Consider the following 21624-nt stretch of genomic DNA (forward strand, 5'->3'; position numbering starts at 1 on the left):
TTGGAAATGGTGCCCCGGAGTGCACGGTACCCTACCGTAGTTCCCCCATAGGAACTGCATGAACAGGCAACTCTGCAAGTTATCTGCATGCCTCTGCACGTGACCCCCATGCCTCTCCATTTCCTTGGCCACATGTATCCTGTCCCCATGCTGGCGGCTAATCCAGAAAAAGAGGGAAAGCGCTCACCACTGCGACCACCTGAGGGAGGTGTTGGGTTGAGATCAGCTGGTCAAAGCAGGCAATAGGGACAGAATCTGAGACTTGAAGCTCCTCGAATGACCTCTGACCTTTCTAGACCTGCCCTTCAATGAGACACAGCGATTGTAAAGTTGAATGTGATCGTAACTAGACCCATTTGAAACCCTTCACCACACAAGACAAAGCCCGTAGGATTCATTATGAATTATTTATTTCTCCTCCCCTGTATTCCTGCAGCCACCAGCCACCTTGGAGCTTTCCCTCCTCTCTCCCAGGCTGGGCTCACTTGATGGCAGGAGCTCAGCGCAGGGTCCAGCTTTGCTCTTTCGCTTCCATTCTTCACATCTTTGGGTGTCTGCATTGGCACCTGAGCAGCCGGATGGAAACACTGAGTCCTCTGTCTCGGCAGGCAGGCCCAGCCGCCAAAGCCAAAGACTCCCTGAGAACAGGGGGAGGTTCGCCTGAACTCTCAGGAGTGGCGGCTGGGCCCATAGGGTAGGGTTACCATATTTGAACTTTCAAAAAAGAGTACACTTCGAGGGTGGGGGGGGAGTTGTAGCCCTGCCCCCTATCTACTCCCTCCCACTTCCTGCCCCCTGACTGCCCCCCACAGAACCGCCAACCCATCCAAACCCCCCTGCTCCTTGTCCCCTGATCACCCCCTCCCAGGACCCTGCCCTCTATCTAAGCCTCCCTGTCTCCAACTGCCCCCTCCTTAGACCCCTCCACCCTAACTGCCCCCCTAGAACTCCACCCCCTACCTGTCCCCTGATTGCCCTGCCCCCTATCCGCACCCCCGCCCCCTGACAGACCTCCGGCTCTCCCACACCCAACCAACCACTCCCTGTCCCCTGACTGCCCCCACAGAACCCCCAACCCATCTATTCCCCCCTGCTCCCTGCCCCTGACTGCCCCCCCGAACCTCTGCCCTGTCCAACCCCCCCCCCCCCCCCCGCTCCCTATCCCTTGACTCCCCCGACCCCTCTTCATATGCTCACCCTCTGACCGGCTCCCCCCAGAACCCCTCACCCATCCAACCCCTCCTGCTCCCTGTTTCCTGACTGCCCCTTGGGACCCCATGCCCCTTCTCCAGCCCCCCCAGCCCCCGTACCCTGCTGCTCAGAGCAGTGTGTCTGCGGTGCGGAGCCAGACACAGTGCCGTGCTCCCCCGCAGAGTGTGCAGCTCCCCCTCCGCCCCCAGAGTGCTGCATTGGGAGGGAAATCCTGGACCTTTTCAGAATTTTACAAATTCCTCCCGGAGGGCGATTTAGAACCCCAAAAGCCGGACATGTCCGGGAAACTCCGGACACATGGTAACCCGACCACAGGGACTCCAGGATCTGCAGCTGCTGCCACCTGTATGGTGAATCCTCCGACTCATCACCAACCAGCTCTTCCCCATTCTCCAACCTGGCCCCACGGTCTGACCGTGCAGGAGAACAGAAACCCTTTGGGACAGCAGGAGAGTCTCCTCAATGCCGCCCTCTTCGCATGGCTTCCCGCGGTCACCGTGAAACACGACTACCCTGCCCCCAGGAGTCTCTCAAGGAGCTGCCGGCGCAGTCACTGGGCACCCACTCGTAATGGTCTCGGGCAGTGGCATTGCAGAGGGAGCTGAGCAGACCGTCCCTTCTGTGACTTCCTGAATTGCTGCCAGGACAGATTCTCCTCTGCGCTAGGGAGAGTCCCCGAGGACAAGCAGCTGTGGTGCAGGAGGGGGCAAGACAAACACTCCCCCTGAGCCCTTGACTAGCAGGCAAGCAGGACTCTGGGAGCCAAGGGATCGATGTGTCTTGCTGGGAGAGCAGAGCTGGAGAGCAGAAAAGGGCATTGGAGGAATTGAAGAAAAATCAGTGTCATGGCCGGGTCATGGGCAGCCAGACCTCGTGGTCAGAGGCAGAGTCCACACTCACAAGACAGGAGTCGAGAGTCAGCTGGGTCAGGACACTGGAAGAGCAGAAGCAAAAGACCAAATTGTGTTCAGAACCTCAAGTCAGGTGAGTCACCCTGAGTCCGGATGCCAGGAAATCAAGCCTGGGGAGTGGGAGCAGGAACAGCCAACACACGGTCCAGAGCCGGGGAGGAGCTCGGCTGTTCAGACAGCTTCTTCTTCCTGCTGCTGGTTTAAGGAGGTCCCGGGGGCCGATTAGCTGCTCTGGGACTCTGCCAATAGGAGCCTCAAACTGGGTCTGGACTTCATCAGTCCTAGGTAAGCAGTTTTTCGTAGGCTTCCATGTGGCGTGCTGGAGGGTGGCTGCTCCCAGGAACCCTGCAGACCCGGGTTAATGACCCATGGGTCAGGACAGTGAGTGATCTCTCCCCGATCAAACCTTCTGCACGAAACAGTCTCCAGGGGCATCCTCTGAGAAGAAAAAAACACAGTCATGAGGACAAATAGGCTATGGAACAGGAGCCCCCTCTTTCTTGCAACAGCCCCAAGTGCCCAAAAGAGTGGACGGTTCTTACCTCCAGGAGATGCCTGGGATCTTCCATCTAAGCCTCAAGGGGACCCCTGTTGCTTGGTCTGACAGGAGGAGATCATCTGTCCCCACTGCTCCCTGCGCTGGGCTGGCTGCAGCACACATCTGTGTAAGAGGCTGGGCCAGAGAGATGTTACAATCAGGGTCCAGGCACCCCAGAAGGAGAACAGAGGGTCTGAAACCAGAAGACGAAGCAATCAAATCAGCAGATTCGACAGAGAAGTTTTCTACCCTACAGGGACATGAAAGAAGGTCTGTTAGGAAAGCTGAGATGTTAGTCTGGAAACTGCTAAGGCAAAGATTGTGACTTGTTAAGATTCAGTTTTAGTCACTACAAAGTGTGCTGTGCTTTGTTTCTCTCTTTGAAATGTCTCTCTTTCTCTTGCTTAGTATCACTTAAATCTCTTCTTTGTTACTATGCTTCCCAAACCACCTCAGTGTTGTGTGTTCGAGTGAAGTGTGGGTCTCCAGCCTACCCAACAGGCTGAGCTGTGCCCTGTCTCTCTGAAGGTAGCGAATAATTTCTGAGCGGTGCTGGGCCCAGAGTCCAAGGGCAGTTCACCAGACATCTCGTGGGAAGCCCAAAGAGACCAAAGGAGCAGGAGAGATTCAGGCCCCACTGACCCATGGGAACTTCCCACAGAAGAGCCTACACAGGGCTCTAGACACAGCCACTTTGGGTGTGTACCAGAGTTCACTCACCGCTAGATGCTGGCCAGGCCTCGTGTCATTGCTTTCTCGCTGGGCTAGCAACCCCGCTCATACTCACTCTTGCAGTTTGTTGGCTGGGAACTCAGCCCTCCAACCAGGTGACTGTCCTTTACTCCACTCCTTCCTGGGTCGTGCTCCTTGCAAACAAAGTCCCAAAATGTCTTGAACAGAAACAAAGCCTTCCACCCTCGTGGGGAGTTCTTCCTCAGCCTGATTTCGGTTCGGCCTGCCCTTCTTGGGTTTCTATGGTCTTCTATGTCCCCTTCCTTAGGGATGGTGAGAGAAGCCAGTCCTACCCTGGACTCCAGGGTTTGGCCCAAGGCCATCGACTGAACAGCTCGCTCTGCTTCTGGAGTTTTGCTGCTGTTTTCCCTTGTTTCCTCTCAGGTGGGGCTCACTTGGTCATCAATTTGGCCTAGCCCCAGGCTAGGCAGCCATAGGCCAAGCCACCCTGTTAGATACCCTCCTCCTTCCAATCCGGTCCAGCCCGGCTGACAGGTTTGCTGAGGGGATGGTGAAACCCCATTGCTGATCAGAAGGAGGTCAGAGTCTGTTCTCTAGGAGCTGAAGGTCCGTTTGTCCTGCTGCGGCAAGTGGAGCTGGAGAGCGGAGATGTTAGGTGAAAGAGACTGCATGATGGAGTTGGAGACTGAGGGACGGGAGCCTCCTCCCAGAAACGCTCCCAGGAGAACAGGTTTGAGGAGGAGTTCTCTAGGGAGTCTCTTGCTTGGAAAAAAACAAGGGTGGCACATTGATGAAGATGTCTCTGTCCCAGGGATGGGGGAAGCTCCCAGCCAGGCTATGCAGCAGGGATCCCATTTCTCCCCCAAGAAACCCATTTTGCCCAAAGAAGTCAATGGCTCTTACCTCCAAGAGGGAGTGGGCTCTTCCCTCTCAGCCTCTTTGAGAACTACCACTGCTTGGCTTCCTAGGACAAGGGACCTGTCCCCACAGCTCCCTGAGGTGCTTCAGCTTCTGACTGCACCCATCTGGGAGGCTATCACACATGCCAGGGCCTAGAAGACATGCGGGGAGGAGGCTCCTCTTCATGTCAGACTCTGAGAGCCCAGAGAAGGGCCAAAGGAAGAATAAAGGGCAGGAGATGAAGCTAGCCCGGAGCCTCTGTCCCATCCTCACCTCCTCAAATGTGGAGCTTCCTGAGCTTCAGTTGGGCAGACAGTCTGTAGCCCTGACACAAAGGTCCTTTTGCACCATATGGGGAAGGCAGATCTCTGCCTGGGAGCACGGGAAATGGGATGGGGGTGAGATCAAGGAAAGAGGGGAGGGATATGGGTGTGAGGGAAAGAGCTCCTACCCCAGATGAAGGAATTCGGGGGGCCGCGGAAAGGACACAGCTCCACAGAGAGGGGAGAGAGTGCCAGGGGCCTCCATTTCCGCTTCCACTCGCCCCCCATTTATAGTGAGACACAGCAGTACCTGCAGCAGGGAGTGGGACTTGCTGAACAGGGAGGGGAACCTTGAAGAGCATCAGATGAGCCACAGCCCTTGCAGCGCCTCGGGCATCTGGCGCAAGTGCCGAATCATGTGAAGCTGGCCCATGACCTTGGCTGTGACATCCTCATGCTGCAGGGGAACGAGAACATGTCAGAGACTGAGACACTCCCCAGGAATCAGGGAGGATGAAGGGCACCTGGAACCAGCACCATCTTTTCCACCCAGCAGCTGCTCATGTCTGAGTGGTGGATTCACCCTCCTGACCCCCAGGATGGAGGCTTGCTGTCCTCTCTAGTGACCTCCAGTGCCAACCCCCCTCCTTGTAGGGTGAGCTCCTGCCACTTCCCCATCAGTGCCCCTGACAGCTGTTCCACCTCCAACCCACCTGGGGACACCGCTCAAGTTCGGAGAACCCTCTCCTCCACCCCCACCTCCATCCCCACCCAGGTAGGGCAGGGAGGGGGCTCTAGAAGGGTGGCGGGGGGAGGGAGGGATTCTGGCAGCAGTGAAGTGGGATGGGGAGAGCTTGAGACCTTTCCCCAAGACACCCCAGTGACAAAAGCTGAAACCACAGGATGGCAGCCCTGGGGAACGGGACAAGTCAGCAGCCCCTGACGACTGAATCCTCCCAATATCTCAAGAGTGGGTCCAGCCCTACCAGCAGCAAAACCAGCTTCCCACACCCATGTGCCTCAGTCAGTCACCATCACCAGTCAGTCCTTGGCCTCCCAGGCTGCCAGGGATGGGAGCAACTCTCGATGGTGGCTTGGGTGACATGGACACTAGGCCATGGGGAAATGGGTGCAGCTCTGTGGGGCAGGAAAGGTTCCCAGAGGGCACTTAGGGGACTCAACTGTCCTTCCCAGGAGTGATAGCAGAGCACCACATCCTAAGAACAGAAGTCCATGAAGGCCAGAAGTCCTTACTAGGCTCCTTGCTACCAGGCCAGCGAATGGCGAGAGGATGGGAAGGAGGCCCTGGGCCCCACCCCAAGCTTCTGAGTCGATTGCAGCTGCTTACTGTGTCCCCCATCAGTTGCTGGGCTTCCCCCAGGAGGGAGTAGACCAGCACCAGCCCAGCCTGGCTGACACGCAGCAGGGGGTTGTGGATGGCCAGCAATGCTGTCTGTACGAAGGATCTTCTCTGCCCGATGGAGAAGAATTTTCCAAAGACCTAAAACCAAGAGGACATGAGGCTCAAGTAGATTGCCCAGAGCCAGCCTCCAAGTCCTTGCGGTTAAAATGGCGTCTAGTGCCCCAAAGGGCGGGGAAGAGAGCTGCTGTGGCCAAGGCAGTTCATTCCCCAGGAGGCTTTCAGGGTCCCAGGGCTCAGGGAAGCCCCTTTATTAAAAGGTGGCAGATGCTGAGGGACCAAAGCCTCCAGTGGCTCTTTCAGGAAGGCAATTTATGGCAGGGGCCAGGATAGGCTGGAAATGGATCTCTAATGTGTGTGAGCAGGCCTACTCTGCTGTGCAGGGCACAGAGACGACAGGGGACCCTGTCTTGCTTCCAACAGAGAGATCTCCTGCACCTCAGTGGCTAGAGGAGTGTGCGTGTGTTGTTACGGGGGGAGGGGGTTGGAGCTGACAGACCAAAGGTCTCTTCCCCGCAGCTTAGTGATTTCTCTCCTCGCTGGGAATGGCCTCTGCAGCTCCTTGGTTTCTTCAAGGGGAATCCAACCTGCAGCCTGACAAGGACAAGGAGACTCCTGGCTCAGTCCCAGTGTGGGACCTTTAGCACCAGCGTGTCCCACTGGTTGCTGGATGAGGAACTCTGAGCTGGAAATAAGGAGCAGGCTCTTTTCCTGTCTCCAGGAGGCATCCACTGCAGGGAACCCAGCCAGCCCCACTCCCTGAGCTGTGTCATGCCCTGGCACAGTGCCCTTACCTCCCCCACTCTGGCTGTGTTCTTGTAGCCCAAGAGCCTGCTGTCCTGGTGCCAGTCATAGCACCAGAGATCTTCCGCCTCATGTATGGTCAGGCCTGGAAGAGAGAGAGAGAGAGAGAGAGAGAGAGAGACTTTTCTCCTCATTCTGGTTGCAGTTTCTGTGTCCTTCCAATCCCATTGGTGGCTGCACAGTGGAGTGGAGAAGAACAGAGGCAGAGAGAGACTTGTCCTCCGGCTGGGGTCAGTCTGAGAGAAATGGTCTGGGGTCCCATTATCCACCTGTGGTCACTCTCAGTCCCCTATTGGGTTCCGTGTCCCAGCTGGGTTCCTTACCCCTCTGTCGGAGCAGCAGTTGGTAGAGCCGGTAAGTCCCCTCCCTGGCCTGCCGGCTGATGTCCTTGTCTGGATCGCTGACCAATAGAGCCAGCTGGGCCACATGGTGACCCATCTGAGGGAACTCGGCTGAGATCTAATGGAAGGGAGAGCAGAGGGGACTCCATCAGCATTTTCCTCTCAGCTCCCTGTCCCCTCTGGGCCAGAGGGCTCCTTCCTCTTAGCCCCTCTGCAGGAGATGCTGAGGAGAGGAGCTTGAGATCGACCCTTCATTTGCTCTGCTGCCAAGGGAGCCTGGAGCTGCTTTGGGATGCCAAGCAGGGGCTGGAGCATGGTCCCCTTAATGGCCCAGGGAAAACACTGAACCAGGACAAGAAGAACTTGACATAAGCCTAGCTCAGTCCTGCTCTGACTCTGCCTCCCCATGAAGAACACTCCTAACCCACAGCCCCGGCAGCAGCAGCAGATCCTGCAGCCCGCTGGAGCCAGCCCGCCTCCGCCGGGAGCCAGCAAGCTGGGCTTGGAGCTCACTTACGTCAAACTCAGGGAGGGTGACTGTGTATCTCAGCAGGGCTGTGCTGCTCCTGATAGCCCTGGCTCGCTCCTGCGACACCCTGGACACGACCCAGAGGTTGACATGCTGTGGGGAAAGGAGGCAGGTCAGACTCAATGGCCAGCTGCTCCTGCTTTGCAAATGAGCCCCATGCCCCCAGCCCCAGGGGCCTGAGACATTCTGCGCAGGGGGAAATAGCTGAGTCATTGATGGCAGAGCTTTGGAAGGGGATTCTTTCCCCCAGGACGCAGCTTGTACCCTTCAGGTCACAACTTCTCAGCGTCTCTCTAGATTGGGACAATGTTCGGGGTCGGGGCTGGTCCCATCCTCCCAGAGCTCCTGATTCCTGAACAGTTCACCAGAAAGAAGACTGAACCCTCGGCCCTTCCCTGCTACGCAAATCCTTGGGGGGATGTAGGGAGTGACTGAGAGCACAATCCCCCCAGGAATTTCAGAGCACATCAGAGGGAAGGGCTGATTCCCTGGGCTCCCCCTCTTTCTCTAGGAAGGAGCATGTGCCTCTTCTCTGAGAACCATCTCCCGAATCTGATGGGCTCTGTGTGTTGAAGGGGTGGGGGAAGGGTGGGTTTTCAGACTCTCACTCCCCAAGACAGCCAGGAGCCCTGTGCTTAGTGCTCAGCAGAACCAGGCAGAGCTCTGGCTTGGAGCCCCAGCTCCTTCCTCTGTCCCTCAAGAGGGAAGGACCTGACACTACATTGCATTGACCTCCCCAACCAAGGACGGCCCACTGGGGACCCAGCTAGGAGGACAGAATAGAAAATGCATCTTCCAGTCTCTCCTTACCAGTCTCCCAAAGAGTTCAGGTGAAATGGGGCTCACCTCCAAGATGAAGTGGAGCCTGTCTGTGTCTGGGGACTCTGCCAGCAGGTTCCCCAGCATGGCATCCAGGACCTCTGGGATGACTTTGTGCAGAGCCTGCAAAGCATGGGTCAGAGTTAGGGAACCTGGGCCTACACCTGCCACAGGATGGGAAGAGGGGGTCTCTGGGAAGCACTGGGGAGACTCCCAAACACATCTCCCGGCCTCTCTCCTTCACATCCCACTGCAGGCAATTCGCAAGAATTGATGACCCCTGGACCTTTAATCCATGAGCTTAGCAGGTCTCTGCAGAGGGCCTTGTAGGCAGAAGAGTATGAAACAGCCAAGTTGCTATGGATGGAAGCTGGGCTTCTGGGCAAAACACAGCTTATGAAAGAAAGAAAGAAAGAAAGAAAGAAAGAAAGAAAGAAAGAAAGAAAGAAAGAAAGAAAGAAAGCAATCCCCCAGGGAGGGGTAATCTCTTCCCTGCTGGAGGGAAGGATCCAACCCTGCAGCTTGTTCCATCTCCGCTACCCCACCCCTAAAGCTGGAGCTCCAGCGAATCAAGGGAGCAGGGACCAAGGACTACTCTGGAAGAGGAAGAGGATGGAGGAGGAGGAGGTACCTGGATGCCGGTGGTGTCCTTCTCCGTGCCCAGGGTGAAGACGGAGTGAAGGGCAGCTCGCAAGAGGTGGGTCTCTAGGGCTGGCTCCAGGGCAGGTTTCATGGTGCTGGCAAGAGAGAGGAGCTGGTATTAGACTGTGCAGTATGGGGGTGGGACTGTCGCCAACACGGACACCAAGCCACAGGGATAGAGGCACAGGCTGGCGAGAATGGAAACTGAGGCACTTAGCTCGGGAATGACAAGGCCAAGGCGTCCCAGACAGACAGTGGCAGGACAGGAATAGCTCCTGTTCACTGGAGCCTGCTGCCCCTCCTGTATCTGAGCCCGGGAGTGAGCCCCTCCCCAAGGCCCCTGTCATGTGATGGGAGTGAAAAGAAGAGCCCCGCCAGGAGAAAGTGAATCTTCCCACCCCACCATCTCTGCCAGAGGCGCCATTCTTGGGAGGTGACTTGGGAGGGGCAGTGACGGTGACTCCCAGCCTTGGGTCTGATCAGCAGTGGGGTTAGGGGAGTCGGCGGGGTGAGGGGGTGGGGCTGTCTCGGTACCAGAGGTAGCCCACTGCAGCCAGGGAGTGGGCGAGGACGGCGCTGGGTGACGAGTCATCGGGAAGCTGCTCGATGAGCTCCTGTGAGACGCGAAAGAGACAAAGGAGCGTGTAAGATTCAGGCCCGACTGACACCTCCCAGTGAGGAGATGACACAGCCAGTGCCCCACATGGCCAGCAGGATCCCCCACCACCTCCCGCTCCCCCGATTCCTTCCTGCCCATCCGACTTGTCCCCCTTACCGGATTCCTGCCCAGCTCACTCCCAATCCCCTTCTCTCCTCCTCCCTGTCAAAAATGCCCCCATTCAGCCCCATCCCGATGACCGAGCTGGGACCATGTGATTCCTTGGCCCCCACTGTCAGCTGCCCTCCAGCCACACAATTCCCCCCCTGCCCACTACTGACCAATCTCACAATTTCTCCCTTCTCTTCTCCCAAGTCTTCAGCCCCAGCAATCCTTGTCCTCTGCTGCCCCCTCCAACACCACCCAGCCCCCACCCATTAGCCTGGCCATACCCCTGCCAATCCCATGTCTCCCTCCTCCCTCCAGCTGCCGTATGGCGTGTCTCACTCACCACGATCCTCTTCACCACAGCCGCCTTGCAGCAGCGCGGCTCCAGCGTGTCCTCCCCTCTCTCACGTGCAGCCAGACATGCGGGGTAGATGGCCTGAAGGAACAGGAGCTGCTGCCCCTCATCCTGGACCCACCGGGAGTGGGGGATAGCGAGAGAGAACCTGTTAGCTAGGGACCTTCCTGCCCCACCCAAACCAGCTCCAGGGCTCAGGCCTCAATGGGGGATTGTGGGAACCTGCCTATTGTCCAAATCCCCCACCACTCCTACACAAGCAGGATCAGGAACTGGGACAGTGCCTGTGGGGGGAGACGACCTGGGCTGTTGTGGGACAAACACCCCCATCTTGGGGGTCCCACATCATGGATGTAAAAGGGCCCCATCAGGGGTGGTGGATCAGGAGGGACAAGACCCTGGGCAGGGGGTGGGGATGCTGGGAAGGGACAGGGCAATCTTGGTTCCAGCCCAGGTGGGGAACATTTGTACCTTATCTCTGCACTGGAGCTGCTCTCGGATGACCTTGAGAGCAGCTTCATCTTTGGCCACGTCCACCCCTTCCTCCTGCTCCAAATCCAGGGGGGTCCCTGCACCAGGGAGGGAAGGACAGGGGCGTGGTGGGCAGAGCAGGATTCAAGACCCCCCTTCCCACCTCAGGCACCCAGGGCAGATGGGGCCCCAAACCTCCCTCTCAGGGATGCCTTCAGCCCCCAACAGCTGCCGTAGCCCAGAGCAGAGCCCCCCCTCCCCTGCCCAGGACTCCAGGGGAGGTGCCGATTCCCCCGGCCGCGGAGCAGCAAGGACCAAAGTGGCAGCAGCTCTTCACACCCCCACCCCCAGGTCCCCGTGCGGAAGGGGCAGCTGTGTGACGGCTGCTGCTCTCAGTGGGGTTCGCGGGGCTCAGGCCAGACTCCTGGGCTGGGGACCCCCCCCCCATATCACTGGGAGAGTGTCTGGGCCCAGGGTGTTCACATCCCGTCCTCACCCCTCCCGGAGCCCAGCCTGGCTCCTCACCTGGAACAAAGCAGTGGCCTCCATCGGCCTGGCTGCTGCCAGAGGCCCAGGTGCTGCCGCTGTCCCAGGCTGAGCTGCCGGTGCTGGGACAGGGACCTTCCCCCTCCTGGCCGGCGGGGGCTGGAAGGTCCTCAGAGACCGGGCAGGGCGAGGCCTCCTGATGGGAACGAGGGCTGGGCTCCTGGGGCCGCTGCTGCCCACACAACAAGCCCCAGAGCCACCCTGCCCGGCGCCCCTCCTGGGCTGGGTCCTGTCTGCCAAACCGCAGCCTGGGCCAGCTCCACTGGGGCCTGGTCGGGGCCTCTCCCAGCTCGGCGCCTGCGCCGGGAGCCGGGGTCCTTTTCCAGAAGGCCGGGCACTTCCACCGTCTGGCCTGGACGGGACCTGCTTCCCCGCCAGCGGGGACGCAGGGCTTGCTCTGCCCCTTGGGAAGATGGCAGCTGCTTCCCTCAGGCTCTGGGGCCACCTGCAGAGCCTTCCTCCGCAACATCCGCAGGAGCCTGGCCATCCTGGAACCGAGCGGGGAGCAGGGGTGAGTCTGGGCTCAAGGCAGCCTTTCACTCATGGGCTTTTTCTGTCCCTCCTCCTCCCTGCTCCAACCACAGCCGCCCCCTCTGCCCCCACAGGAGTGCAGGGAGTGCCATCTACACACACGGGCAGGAGTTCATTGCATGATCTGCTCCCAACGTTCCCCCTCATAATCCCTGCTGCTGCAATATCCAGGAAGTCTCATCCTTTTCCAGCAATGGGGTCAGTCCCAAAGACCATCGGTTACTCTGGACAAACAGTCCCCTCCTGTCGTCCCAGGCCACTCTCCCGCCCAGGCTAGAGAAGGAACAGAACCCAGGAGTCCGGACTTCCCCTGGGAAACCATTCCTCACATCAAAGTCACAAAGGCCCTCAGCACAGGAAGCACAGGGCCCTCCTCGTTCCCCATTGATTTCCAGGTTCAGCAGCTCACAGGTTCTGGCCCAGCTCAGAGACTCTCAGCCTGGGGAAGGGTTGGGAGGGAAGGGCTGGGAGGGGAAGGGCTGGGAAGCCCCATTGCTGGAACCTTTCCAAACACACTGGAGACGGCTCTGGAGAAGCCCCTGCCTGGCCTCAGAGTGAGGGGGTCTTGGGGGCTGTTTGCAAATGAAATCCCCCTTTGGAGATAGTCTCTCCCCCAGACAGGCAGGGGAAGACACCGAGGAACCCAAATGCCACTCACTTGCTCTCAGTGATGGGATAATGGATGGCGGATGTTCAGGGTCAGCAGACGTCCCTCACCCTCCTCCTCACTCTCCAAGCCCAAGGCAGGCTGGAGAGGGTGGTGACCTCAGGAGTTACCCTGCCCAGCCAGCAGGCAGGGTGATGACACGAGGGCGATCAACCGGCTGTGAAAACAAGAGTCTGTTTATTGCCAAGGGACGGAGAAACTCAGCCAGCAGCAGGGGGGTGCAGAACACGGCCCTAGGGCGGAGGTGACAGCGCCTCCAGGATCCTGACATCCCAGCACTTTACACACCTTCCTGGAGCCTCCCAAACCCACTGGGCTGTAGCGATGGGACCCCAACCCTACTGATGGCAAACGGGCCTCAGCTACCGGCTCAGGGCCACACCGAGTGTCAGAGCCATGGATGGACCCCTTCACTAACCACTGCCGCACACTCCCTCCCACAGCTGGCAATTGCAACCAGGCCCTAATGTCTGGTCCCCCTGCCTTTGAGAGGGAGGGTCACTCCTGCTTCCATTGCTGCCTCTTGATCTGTGGGACTTTGGGCAAGTTGCTCCCCCTCTCTATGGCTCTCTGGGACTCACATTCCTGAATGGGCTTTATAAAAGACAATGGTTCAAGTTTGGCCCCAACTAGTTCTTGTTTCTCGAGACTAGCCATTTTAGCAAAGTTTAGAGTTCTTGACATTCAACACCTGGAAACATCCCTTTCTCCTTCGCAGATGGCCTTAACGTCCCTTATCTCACCCAGGCTCCCTGCTGCCTGGAGTTAGAGAATTGACCCTGTTCCCATTGGACCTACCCAAGGTGTCACACAGCAAAGCGGTGACGGAGCCAGAAAGAGAAGACAACTGTCCTGATTCCTGTTCTAACTAACAGACAACAAGCCCCCAGAGGCAGGGATAAAGCCCAGGAAATAAGGTGTGAACATTTTCATGGAAACCTTTTTCTGTCAGAAAATCCATTCAAACGAAACCACTTTGTTTCTTGAAATCATAAGAAGTAGGATGAAAATTCTTTGCAAAAATATCTGTTTGCAAAACAAGAGCATCTCCTGTCCGTCACAGTGCATTAAACTGTCTCATCGTACACAAAGGGGAGACACTGTGCTCTCGAAAATTGGATGAGATGCTTCAGTCTGAGCTATGTAGTTGCTGCTTTTCACAATTTCAAAACAATAAAATACAAATCAAATCGAATATTAGGTTATAATCTGATATGGCTCAGTGTGATAGGACACCCCTTAGTCTGCACTGCTCCGAGTGACACTCTTCAGTGGATCCCCAGCATCCACCCATGGCGAGATAGGTGGGAGAGGATTGTTATTCATACTTGACAGAAGGAGAAACGAAGGCTGAGAAAGGAGCAGGGACTTGTCTTAGCTGATGCAGCCAGTCAGTAGCAGAATTGCTCTCAAATGAGCTACAGACCAACAATTGTTCATAGTAATTATTCAGCAAGTATTTCAGAAGAACTGGAATGTTGGAGAGGATCATGAACTGCTCCGAGACAATGAATGGAGAGCAGCATCCACATTGGTCAAACGTATAACTGATTGTGACTTATTTGCTTGGTCATAAAAGAGAACAACAAAGACCAGAGTTTCCTCCCTGTCAATAGCCCCCTCCTCAGCCAATCAAGGTTGAGACTTTGAGGGGTGGGAGGCTAAGGGATCTCATCAAATAGCCCAAAGAATGGCCCTGGTCACCACCGAGGGGATCACTCTCGGAGCACTAGTCCAGTCTCACCTCTCTGTGAGGGCCTCCCACAACCCCCCCGGACCCCGCTCCACACACAGAGCTCCTGGTGGTAGGAGGAGAGCAGAGGAAAAGGACAAAGGAAGCAAGAAGGGAAAGGTAGGAGGGACAGAGGAAAAGGGAAAACAAAAAGGAGAAACCCCAATGTCCCCAGTAATTCTAAGGGACAAAGTCCTAGGTCGGAAATAAAATACTGCCCCCACAATCTAATGTTTTCCTTTCCTAAAAATCAGCCGGCACCTCATGGATCAGACTGAGCAGGTTCCAAACTTCTCCGAGGCTCTTACCTTCTATACAGGGACGTCTGTTTTCGAGCAAAACCACTAAAAGAATAGGAAAAAACTCCGAAGAGGGTCCTCCTTGTGCTCACGTACGTGCAAGTGAATGCTCTCTCAGTCCTCCAGGAGAGACCTCGAGAAGGAGACGTGCTGAAGCAAAGCCACAGGGATCTCCGAGGTGGCCCCTGTCCTGCACCCCTGTCCTGCCTGGCTGATGTCAAGATCTCTCTGTGAGATCATCGCCTCCCCACCACCTTTGTCCAATTGGCTGAAGTCCTGCCAAAGGCCCTTGTGATGTCACTGCCACACCCACCCCTCCCTTGCAGTGCTGATGTCCTGCCCCTGTCCAGCTACATTGGATGTTTGAGCTGCTTCCCCTGGATCACCCCTCTCAATGAGCGTTCATTGTGGGCTCAAGCCGAACACAGTAAAACATCAGAGGCTTCTCCCCATGCTATGCTCAGTTTTTCATAAATTAGCAGACTTTATGGACAGAAGAGACAATTAGAGCGTGTCATCTGACCCCCTGCATATCACATGCTTTCTGGAGAGCATAGGAGCTAGTTTTTGACTACAAACATTCCAGAAAGGCATCTAGTCTTCATTAGAAGACATCAAGAGGTGGGGAATTCCCACCACTTCCCTTTCTAGTTTGTTCCTTTGGTGATTCATCCTCACGGTTGAATATGTGTGCCCTCTTTCTCATATGAATTGGTCTCTTTTGAGTCTCCAGCCACTGGGTCTTGTTATGCTTTTCTCTGCTAGATTAATGAGCCCTTTAATACCCGATATTTTCTCTCCATGAAGTCACTTCAATGACGTCACCTCCCGATCTTTTTTATAATCTAAACAGGCTGAGCTCTTTCAATAGCTCACTCGCAGGCATTTTTCTCCAGCCCTCAAAACGTTTCATTGCTTTTTGCTGCCCCATCTCCAATATTTCAAAATCTTTTTTCAAAGGTGGACACCAAAACTGGATGCAGTATTCCATGATCAGTCTTCCTCATGGTGTGTCACCTCCTTATACGCCTCACTGCTCTTTTCATACATCTAATGATGGCTTTAGCCCTGTTCACCACAGCATCACCCTGGGTGCTCATGTTGAATGGCTTGCCCAGCACGGCCCCTAAATCCTCTTCACAGTCAGTGCTTTCCTGGATACACTGTCCCATTCTGGAGGTGTGGCCTGCATGCTTTGTTGCTAGCTATAGGATCCTTCATTTGGTTATTTTCAAACTTGTTTTCTTTGAATGGGTCCAGCTTCTCAAGGGATCCGATTGCTCTCTGTCACTGCCCTCTCCTCATCATTAATTACCATGCTGCTACTATTTTATCACCCACCAACATTAGCAGCAGTGATTTTTTATTTGCGTTGCAGTTCATTGATATTTATTTTCAAGAATTAGTCCTTGAGAGCCTCTTCATATCCCTAGTGCCCAGAACCTGCTCCACACAGCACAGCGAGAAAAGACCGCCCAGCCCAGCTGTGCCCTAGGGGCTAAGCACAGAACAACCTTAGGAGCTTGTGTCATCCATAGCTTCTGAACAACATGTGGGGGTCATCAGCTTACAAAGACACTCTAGACCGGTAGTGTAGACAGGCCCCAAATGTATCTAAGTGTCCCGCCTTGAGAAACAGGAGAGAAAAAAACAGAACCTTGATTAGCTTTATTTTATAGTGATGGAAACTGAGGCACAGAGAAGCAAAGAGATTCGCTCATGGTCAAAAAGCCAGGAATAGAAAATTTCCATCCCACCATCAACCTCAGCCTGCACCAGTCCACACAAGAGATCCACTTCCTGGACACTACGCTGCTAATAAGTGACGGTCACTTAAACACTTAAACACCAAATTTGTTAGTCTCTAAGGTGCCACAAGCCCTCCTTTTCTTTTTGCAGATACAGACTAACACGGCTGCTACTCTGAAACCTGTAATTAATTTCATTTGGTGACCATTAGTTCTTGTGTTATGAGATGGAATAAATAACACTTTCGTATTTACTTTCTCCACACCTCACGCGTTATCCTCCAGTATGTGCAGAACCTGCAAAAACAGGCGAGGAGGCGACGGCAGCGTGGTGACGAAAGTGATGAGGACATGGACATGCACTTCTCTCAAAGCACAAACCCTGGCAATTTGGACACCATGGTGGCAATGGGGCAGGTTCATGCTGTGGAACGCCGATTCTGGGCCTGGGAAACAAGCACAGACTGGTGGGACCGCATAGTGTTGCAGGTCTGGGATGATTCCCAGTGGCTGCAAAACTTTCTCATGCGTAAGGGCACTTTCATGGAACTTTGTGACTTGCTTTCCCCTGCCCTGAAGCACAAGAATACCAAGATGGGAGCAGCCCTCACAGTTGAGAAACGAGAGGCGATAGCCCTCTGGAAGCTTGCAACGCCTGACTGCTACCGGTCAGTTGGGAATTAATTTGGAGTGGGCAAATCAGCTTTGGGGGCTGCTGGATCCAAGTAGCCAACACAATCACTGAGCTGCTGCTATCAAGGGTAGTGACTTTGGGAAATGTGCAGGTCATAGTGGATGGCTTTGCTGCAGTGGGGTTCCCCAACTGTGGTGGGGCGGGAGGACTGCATGAGCTTGGAAAACATGTCATCACGAGTGCGGATTTTTTGCCTTCTAATCTGGGATAGCCTCTGGGATGGAGATGATAGGGGGAGCGTAGAAACAGTTGCACCTGTGGGAGGAAAAAAAGGGAGAGCAGAATTTAAAAAGATACATTTTAGAGAACAAAGGGGAGACTCTTTCAGAGTGAATCAAGCGATTCAAACCACACAGCACATGTTCTTTCGATATGAGGTCGCGTTTTGCCTGTTATATTGAGTGCCTGCTGGTTTGGTGTGAGACATCACATGCGGCTGGGCACCAGAATTTGGCTTGCAGGTAGCCCTGGTAATCCCAAGGGGCACGCGGAGTTCGGCTTCTTCCGCCTTCATAACATGTGGGAATGCTTTCGAACTGCGGTGCCCTCCTGTCCCACATCAAGCAATGCCTGGTGGGTTGGCCATTGAAAAGGAGAGGCTGCAGTTTTCAGGTGGATGTGCAACACAACACACACACCCCCAACCCAATTCTCTGGGATGATCGCTTCACCCCTCGCCCCACCGCGTGGCTATCATCAGCCACACCCAAACAGCTCAGCAAGAACGGGCACCTCTGAATGTCCCCTTGAACAAATTCCCCTATTTCAACCAGGTGACCATGAATGATATCGCTCTCCTGAGGCTAACACAGAGAGATAAACAACGAATGTTGCTTGAATGCGCCCAAAACCCAGGAGCATTCGCTGCCATGCTCTGTGCTGCAATGATTCCAGACTACTTGCTACTGGCTTGGCGTGGTAAAGTGTCCTACCATGGAGGATGGAATAAGACTGCCCCACCCAGAAACCTTCTGCAAAGGCTTTCAGAGTAGCTCCAGCAGAATTTCACTGAGATGTGCCTGGAGGATTCCCGCTCCATCCCCAGACACATGAACAGACTTTTCCAGTACCCGTGAATCCATCCCAAGTCTTCAGGGCAAATGAATCGCTAAACACACTTGCTTTTAAACCCTTACTGTATTTACAAAGGTTCGCTCACCAGAAGTGCCTTCTCCGGCTTCATGGGTCAGGAGCCCGCCTTGGGAGGTTGTGGAGGGTGTTGGCTCCACAGTGATGAACAGTTCCTGGCAGCCGGGGAGAACGGATTCACCACTTGCTTGCTGTGCACTCTCCTCCTCCTCCTCCTCCACAAAATCCTCCTCCCTGTTGTGTGAGACTGCCCCCTTGCAGGTGTCCACAGACAGAGGTGGGGTAGTGGTAGGGTCCCCCCGTAGAATTCCATGTAGCTCATCATAGTAGCGGCATGTCAGGAGCATCCGTTTGCCTCCTTTGTTTTTTGGCAGGCTTGCCTGAGCGCCTTAATTTTCACATGGCACTGCTGAGCGTCCCTGGAGTAGCCTCTGTCCATCATGCCCTGGGAGATTTTCGCATGTACGTTGGTGATCTGTTTTTTTGAATGGAGTTCTGCCTGCACAGAGTCTTCTCCCCATACTGTGACCAGATCCAGTACCTCCCGTTTGGTCCACGCTGGAGCTCTTTTGCAATTCTGGGACTGCATGGTCACCTGTGCTGATGAGCTCAGCATGCTGGCCAAACAGGAAATGAAATTCAAAAGTTCCCAGGCCTTTTCCTGTCTACCTGGCTAGTGCATCTGAGTTGAAAGTGCTGTCCAGAGGGGTCACAGTGGAGCATTCTGGGATAGCTCCCGGAGGCCAATACTGTCAAATTGCATCTACACTACCCAAAATTCGAACCAGTGAAGTCAATTTTACCGCTACTCCCCTTGTGCAGAAATCGATTTTAAGAGCCCTTTAAGTCAACAAAACGGGGTTGGTTGTGTGGACTGATTGAGTTTTAATGCGACCTAACGTGGCTAAATTTGACCTAATCGTGTACGGTAGACCAGGCCTAAGTTCAGAGAAGACTATCGCCATTCCCTCTCTTGTAAGTCTCCTGTTGAAACCACTTGGATCATTAAACAATGTCATCCAGGCATCTGCTACAACAGTAGTAGATCTCTGTCCAGCAATAGAAGCTATCCTTGGATCAATCAATCAGAGATATCCATTGAAAATCTGGAAGCAAAGACTTCAGTTCAGAAGTTAACTAATGAAGGTACTTATATTGACTCCATAAGTGAAGAGGACAAGAAGTGTTTGTTAAGCCAGGTGAAAAAGTACACAGACTTGATTCTTACAAATCTACAATAGCGATTTCTGGATTCTACTCAACCTCCACGTAGCTTTTACAGATGCCTGTCTTATAAAACACCGACAGTTGAGTGGAGTGAGGCACTCCCAGCAATGGGGCTGCCATGTGCTCAGGACAGAAGAGAGAATTTTGAGCAAAGTGGAATATCATACCATGAACGAACGAAGATTTAACTTCAATTTTTCTAAAAGCCCCAGAGCCTGGAGTCCTGTGATAAGCACATCCATTTGTTTAAACCAAAATATGGGGTTTATGTAGGAAGACTTGAAAAAAGTGACTTCCCCTACTCCCTTCTCTCCCTGACCCCCCCGAGGCTCAAAACTCAAAAGATGAAAAGCAGACCCCACCACAAATTTATTATTTTTAAATATTTCATGATTTTTAAGGCAACCTGCTGATATTTGAAGGCTGTGGGTTGGCAAATTTCTGCAAGATACAATACAGTGGCATTCCAAGAGGACAGAGTTAAGGTCTGGCAACTATAACTGAGCTCCTCCTGTTATAACTGAGCTCCTCCTGGTTAGCAGAGCTCTGTGGTTTGTTTTCCCCTGTAGTTCTAAGATTCTTTCCTATTGTTACATGGGGAAGATCTTAGCTGAGCATTTCCTTGTTCTCTAACAGCTAAGTTTGGGGCATTGACATCCCAGAAGGGCCTGGGGAGCAGAACTGCCTGTTGGTCAGCAAAAACAGGGTGGATTTGATTTAAATCAAATTGATTTAAATCGCTAGTCAGGAAGACTCGATTTAATCATGGATTTCTACATAAAAGTGTATTCTTGTTGGTTGTTATAACCTTAATACATATTCTTCACAACTCAGAGATAGATGTAGGTTTCATTTTTAGAAGGTACACACTATACATTTTTAAACAGTGATTTATGCTGAAAACTTTTCAGAGTAGTTTTACAGCTATATGAGAAAATGAATGATTGTTTGGTTATTTCATTTAGCAAAGGTAATTGAAGCAGATAGTTCACCTCCCAACGACTTGATAAATATCTCCAATTCAACAGGTTAATCGTTAATATTTGGAGGATTTTCTTGCCAGGCTGTAACAGGAGGAGAACATCACCAGACAGACATTTAAATTGTTTTATTTAACTAAAACAACAACGTTAAGTATTCTGGCTATTTTTCTTCAACAGCAAACATATAATATTTCAACAAAACAAGCATATGTCCCTCCCTTCTCACATTTATCTCCAGACTTCTCCTTGTCCAGATCGATTCCACCCCCAACAATCTTCTATTCATTGAACTTTTTGAAACTTTGCACTTTTAGAGAGAGGTAAGGGATTGACTCTGTGTACACAAATTTGCAGAGGGACAATAGAGTTGAAGTCTGTTATTTCTCACCTCTATATATTTATTTATTTGAAAACGTTTTTGCTGTTAACAAGCATGTTACCTCTGGAGACACAAATCCACAGTTTGAGAACTGCTAAACTAAGCATAGAATCATAGAATCATAGAATATCAGGGTTCGAAGGGACCTCAGGAGGTCATCTAGTCCAACACCCTGCTCAAAGCAGGACCAATCCCCAACTAAAGCATTCCAGCCAGGGCTTTATCAAGCCTGACCTTAAAAACTTCTGAGGAAGGAGATTCCACCACCTCCCTAGGTAAAACATTCCAGTGTTTCACCACCCTCCAAGTGAAAAAGTTTTTCCTAATATCCAACCTAAACCTCCCCCACTGCAACTTGAGACCATTCCTCCTTGTTCGGTCATCAGCTACCACTGAGAACAGTCTAGATCCATCCTCTTTGGAACCCCCTTTCAGGTACTTGAAAGCAGCTATCAAATCCCCCCTCATTCTTATCTTCTGCAGACTAAACATCCCCAGTTCCCTCAGCCTCTCCTCATAAGTCATGTGTTCCAGTCCCCTAATCATTTTTGTTGCCCTCCGCTGGACTCTTTCCAATTTTTCCACATCCTTCTTGTAGTGTGGGGCCCAAAACTGGACACAATACTCCAGATGAGGCCTCACCAGTGTTGAATAGAGGGGAACGATCACGTCCCTCGATCTGCTGGCAATGCCCCTACTTATACAGCCCAAAATGCCATTGGCCTTCTTGGCAACAAGGGCACACTGGTGACTCATATCCAGCTTCTCATCCACTGTCACCCCTAGGTCCTTTTCTGCAGAACTGCTGCCAAGCCTTTCGGTCCCTATTCTGTAGCGGTGCTTTGCATTCTTCCGTCCTAAGTGCAGGACTCTGCACTTGTCCTTGTTGAACCTCACCAGATTTCTTTTGGCCTAATACTCCAATTTGTCTAGGTCCCTCTGTATCCTATCCCTACCCTCCAGCGTATCTGCCTCTCCTCCCAGTTTAGTGTCATCTGAAAACTTGCTGAGGGTGCAATCCACACCATCCTCCAGATCATTTATGAAGATACTGAACAAAACCGG

The 21624-nt window shown here is 53.5% G+C and overlaps 2 protein-coding genes and 1 long non-coding RNA gene across 8 annotated transcripts in view; 1 reads left to right on the plus strand and 2 right to left on the minus strand.

Moving 5' to 3' along the window:
• Positions 1 to 21624, plus strand: part of LOC140898041 (butyrophilin subfamily 1 member A1-like) — a 317607-nt gene that overhangs the window by 230806 nt on the left and 65177 nt on the right. The gene's annotated exons all lie outside the window — the stretch shown is intronic.
• On the minus strand, positions 2907 to 8154 carry LOC140898003 (maestro heat-like repeat-containing protein family member 7). The gene is made up of 7 exons (XM_073311370.1): positions 8137 to 8154; positions 7600 to 7704; positions 7065 to 7200; positions 6732 to 6826; positions 5917 to 6018; positions 4706 to 4745; positions 2907 to 2911 (listed from the first exon to the last, which is right to left on the minus strand). The coding sequence occupies exons 1-7, from the start codon at positions 8152 to 8154 to the stop codon at positions 2907 to 2909; spliced, it is 501 nt and encodes a 166-aa protein (XP_073167471.1).
• LOC140898090 (uncharacterized) lies at positions 10230 to 11231 on the minus strand. Its single transcript, XR_012154911.1, has 3 exons — positions 11190 to 11231; positions 10665 to 10762; positions 10230 to 10304 (listed from the first exon to the last, which is right to left on the minus strand). It is a non-coding gene; the product is annotated as an uncharacterized lncRNA (long non-coding RNA).

Source organism: Lepidochelys kempii, chromosome 14 (genome assembly GCF_965140265.1).
Source record: "Lepidochelys kempii isolate rLepKem1 chromosome 14, rLepKem1.hap2, whole genome shotgun sequence".
In the NCBI taxonomy this organism is placed as follows: domain Eukaryota; kingdom Metazoa; phylum Chordata; order Testudines; family Cheloniidae; genus Lepidochelys; species Lepidochelys kempii.

What these genes read in the sequence shown, in the direction of transcription:
- LOC140898003 (XM_073311370.1), bottom strand. An exon ending in ACACAGCCAGAGTGGGGGAG is followed by an intron (nt 6,019 to 6,731) that starts GTAAGGGCACTG and finishes TCTTGGTTTTAG; the next exon opens with GTCTTTGGAAAATTCTTCTC. An exon ending in GTGTCAGCCAGGCTGGGCTG is followed by an intron (nt 4,746 to 5,916) that starts GTGCTGGTCTAC and finishes CTCTCTGTGGAG; the next exon opens with CTGTGTCCTTTCCGCGGCCC.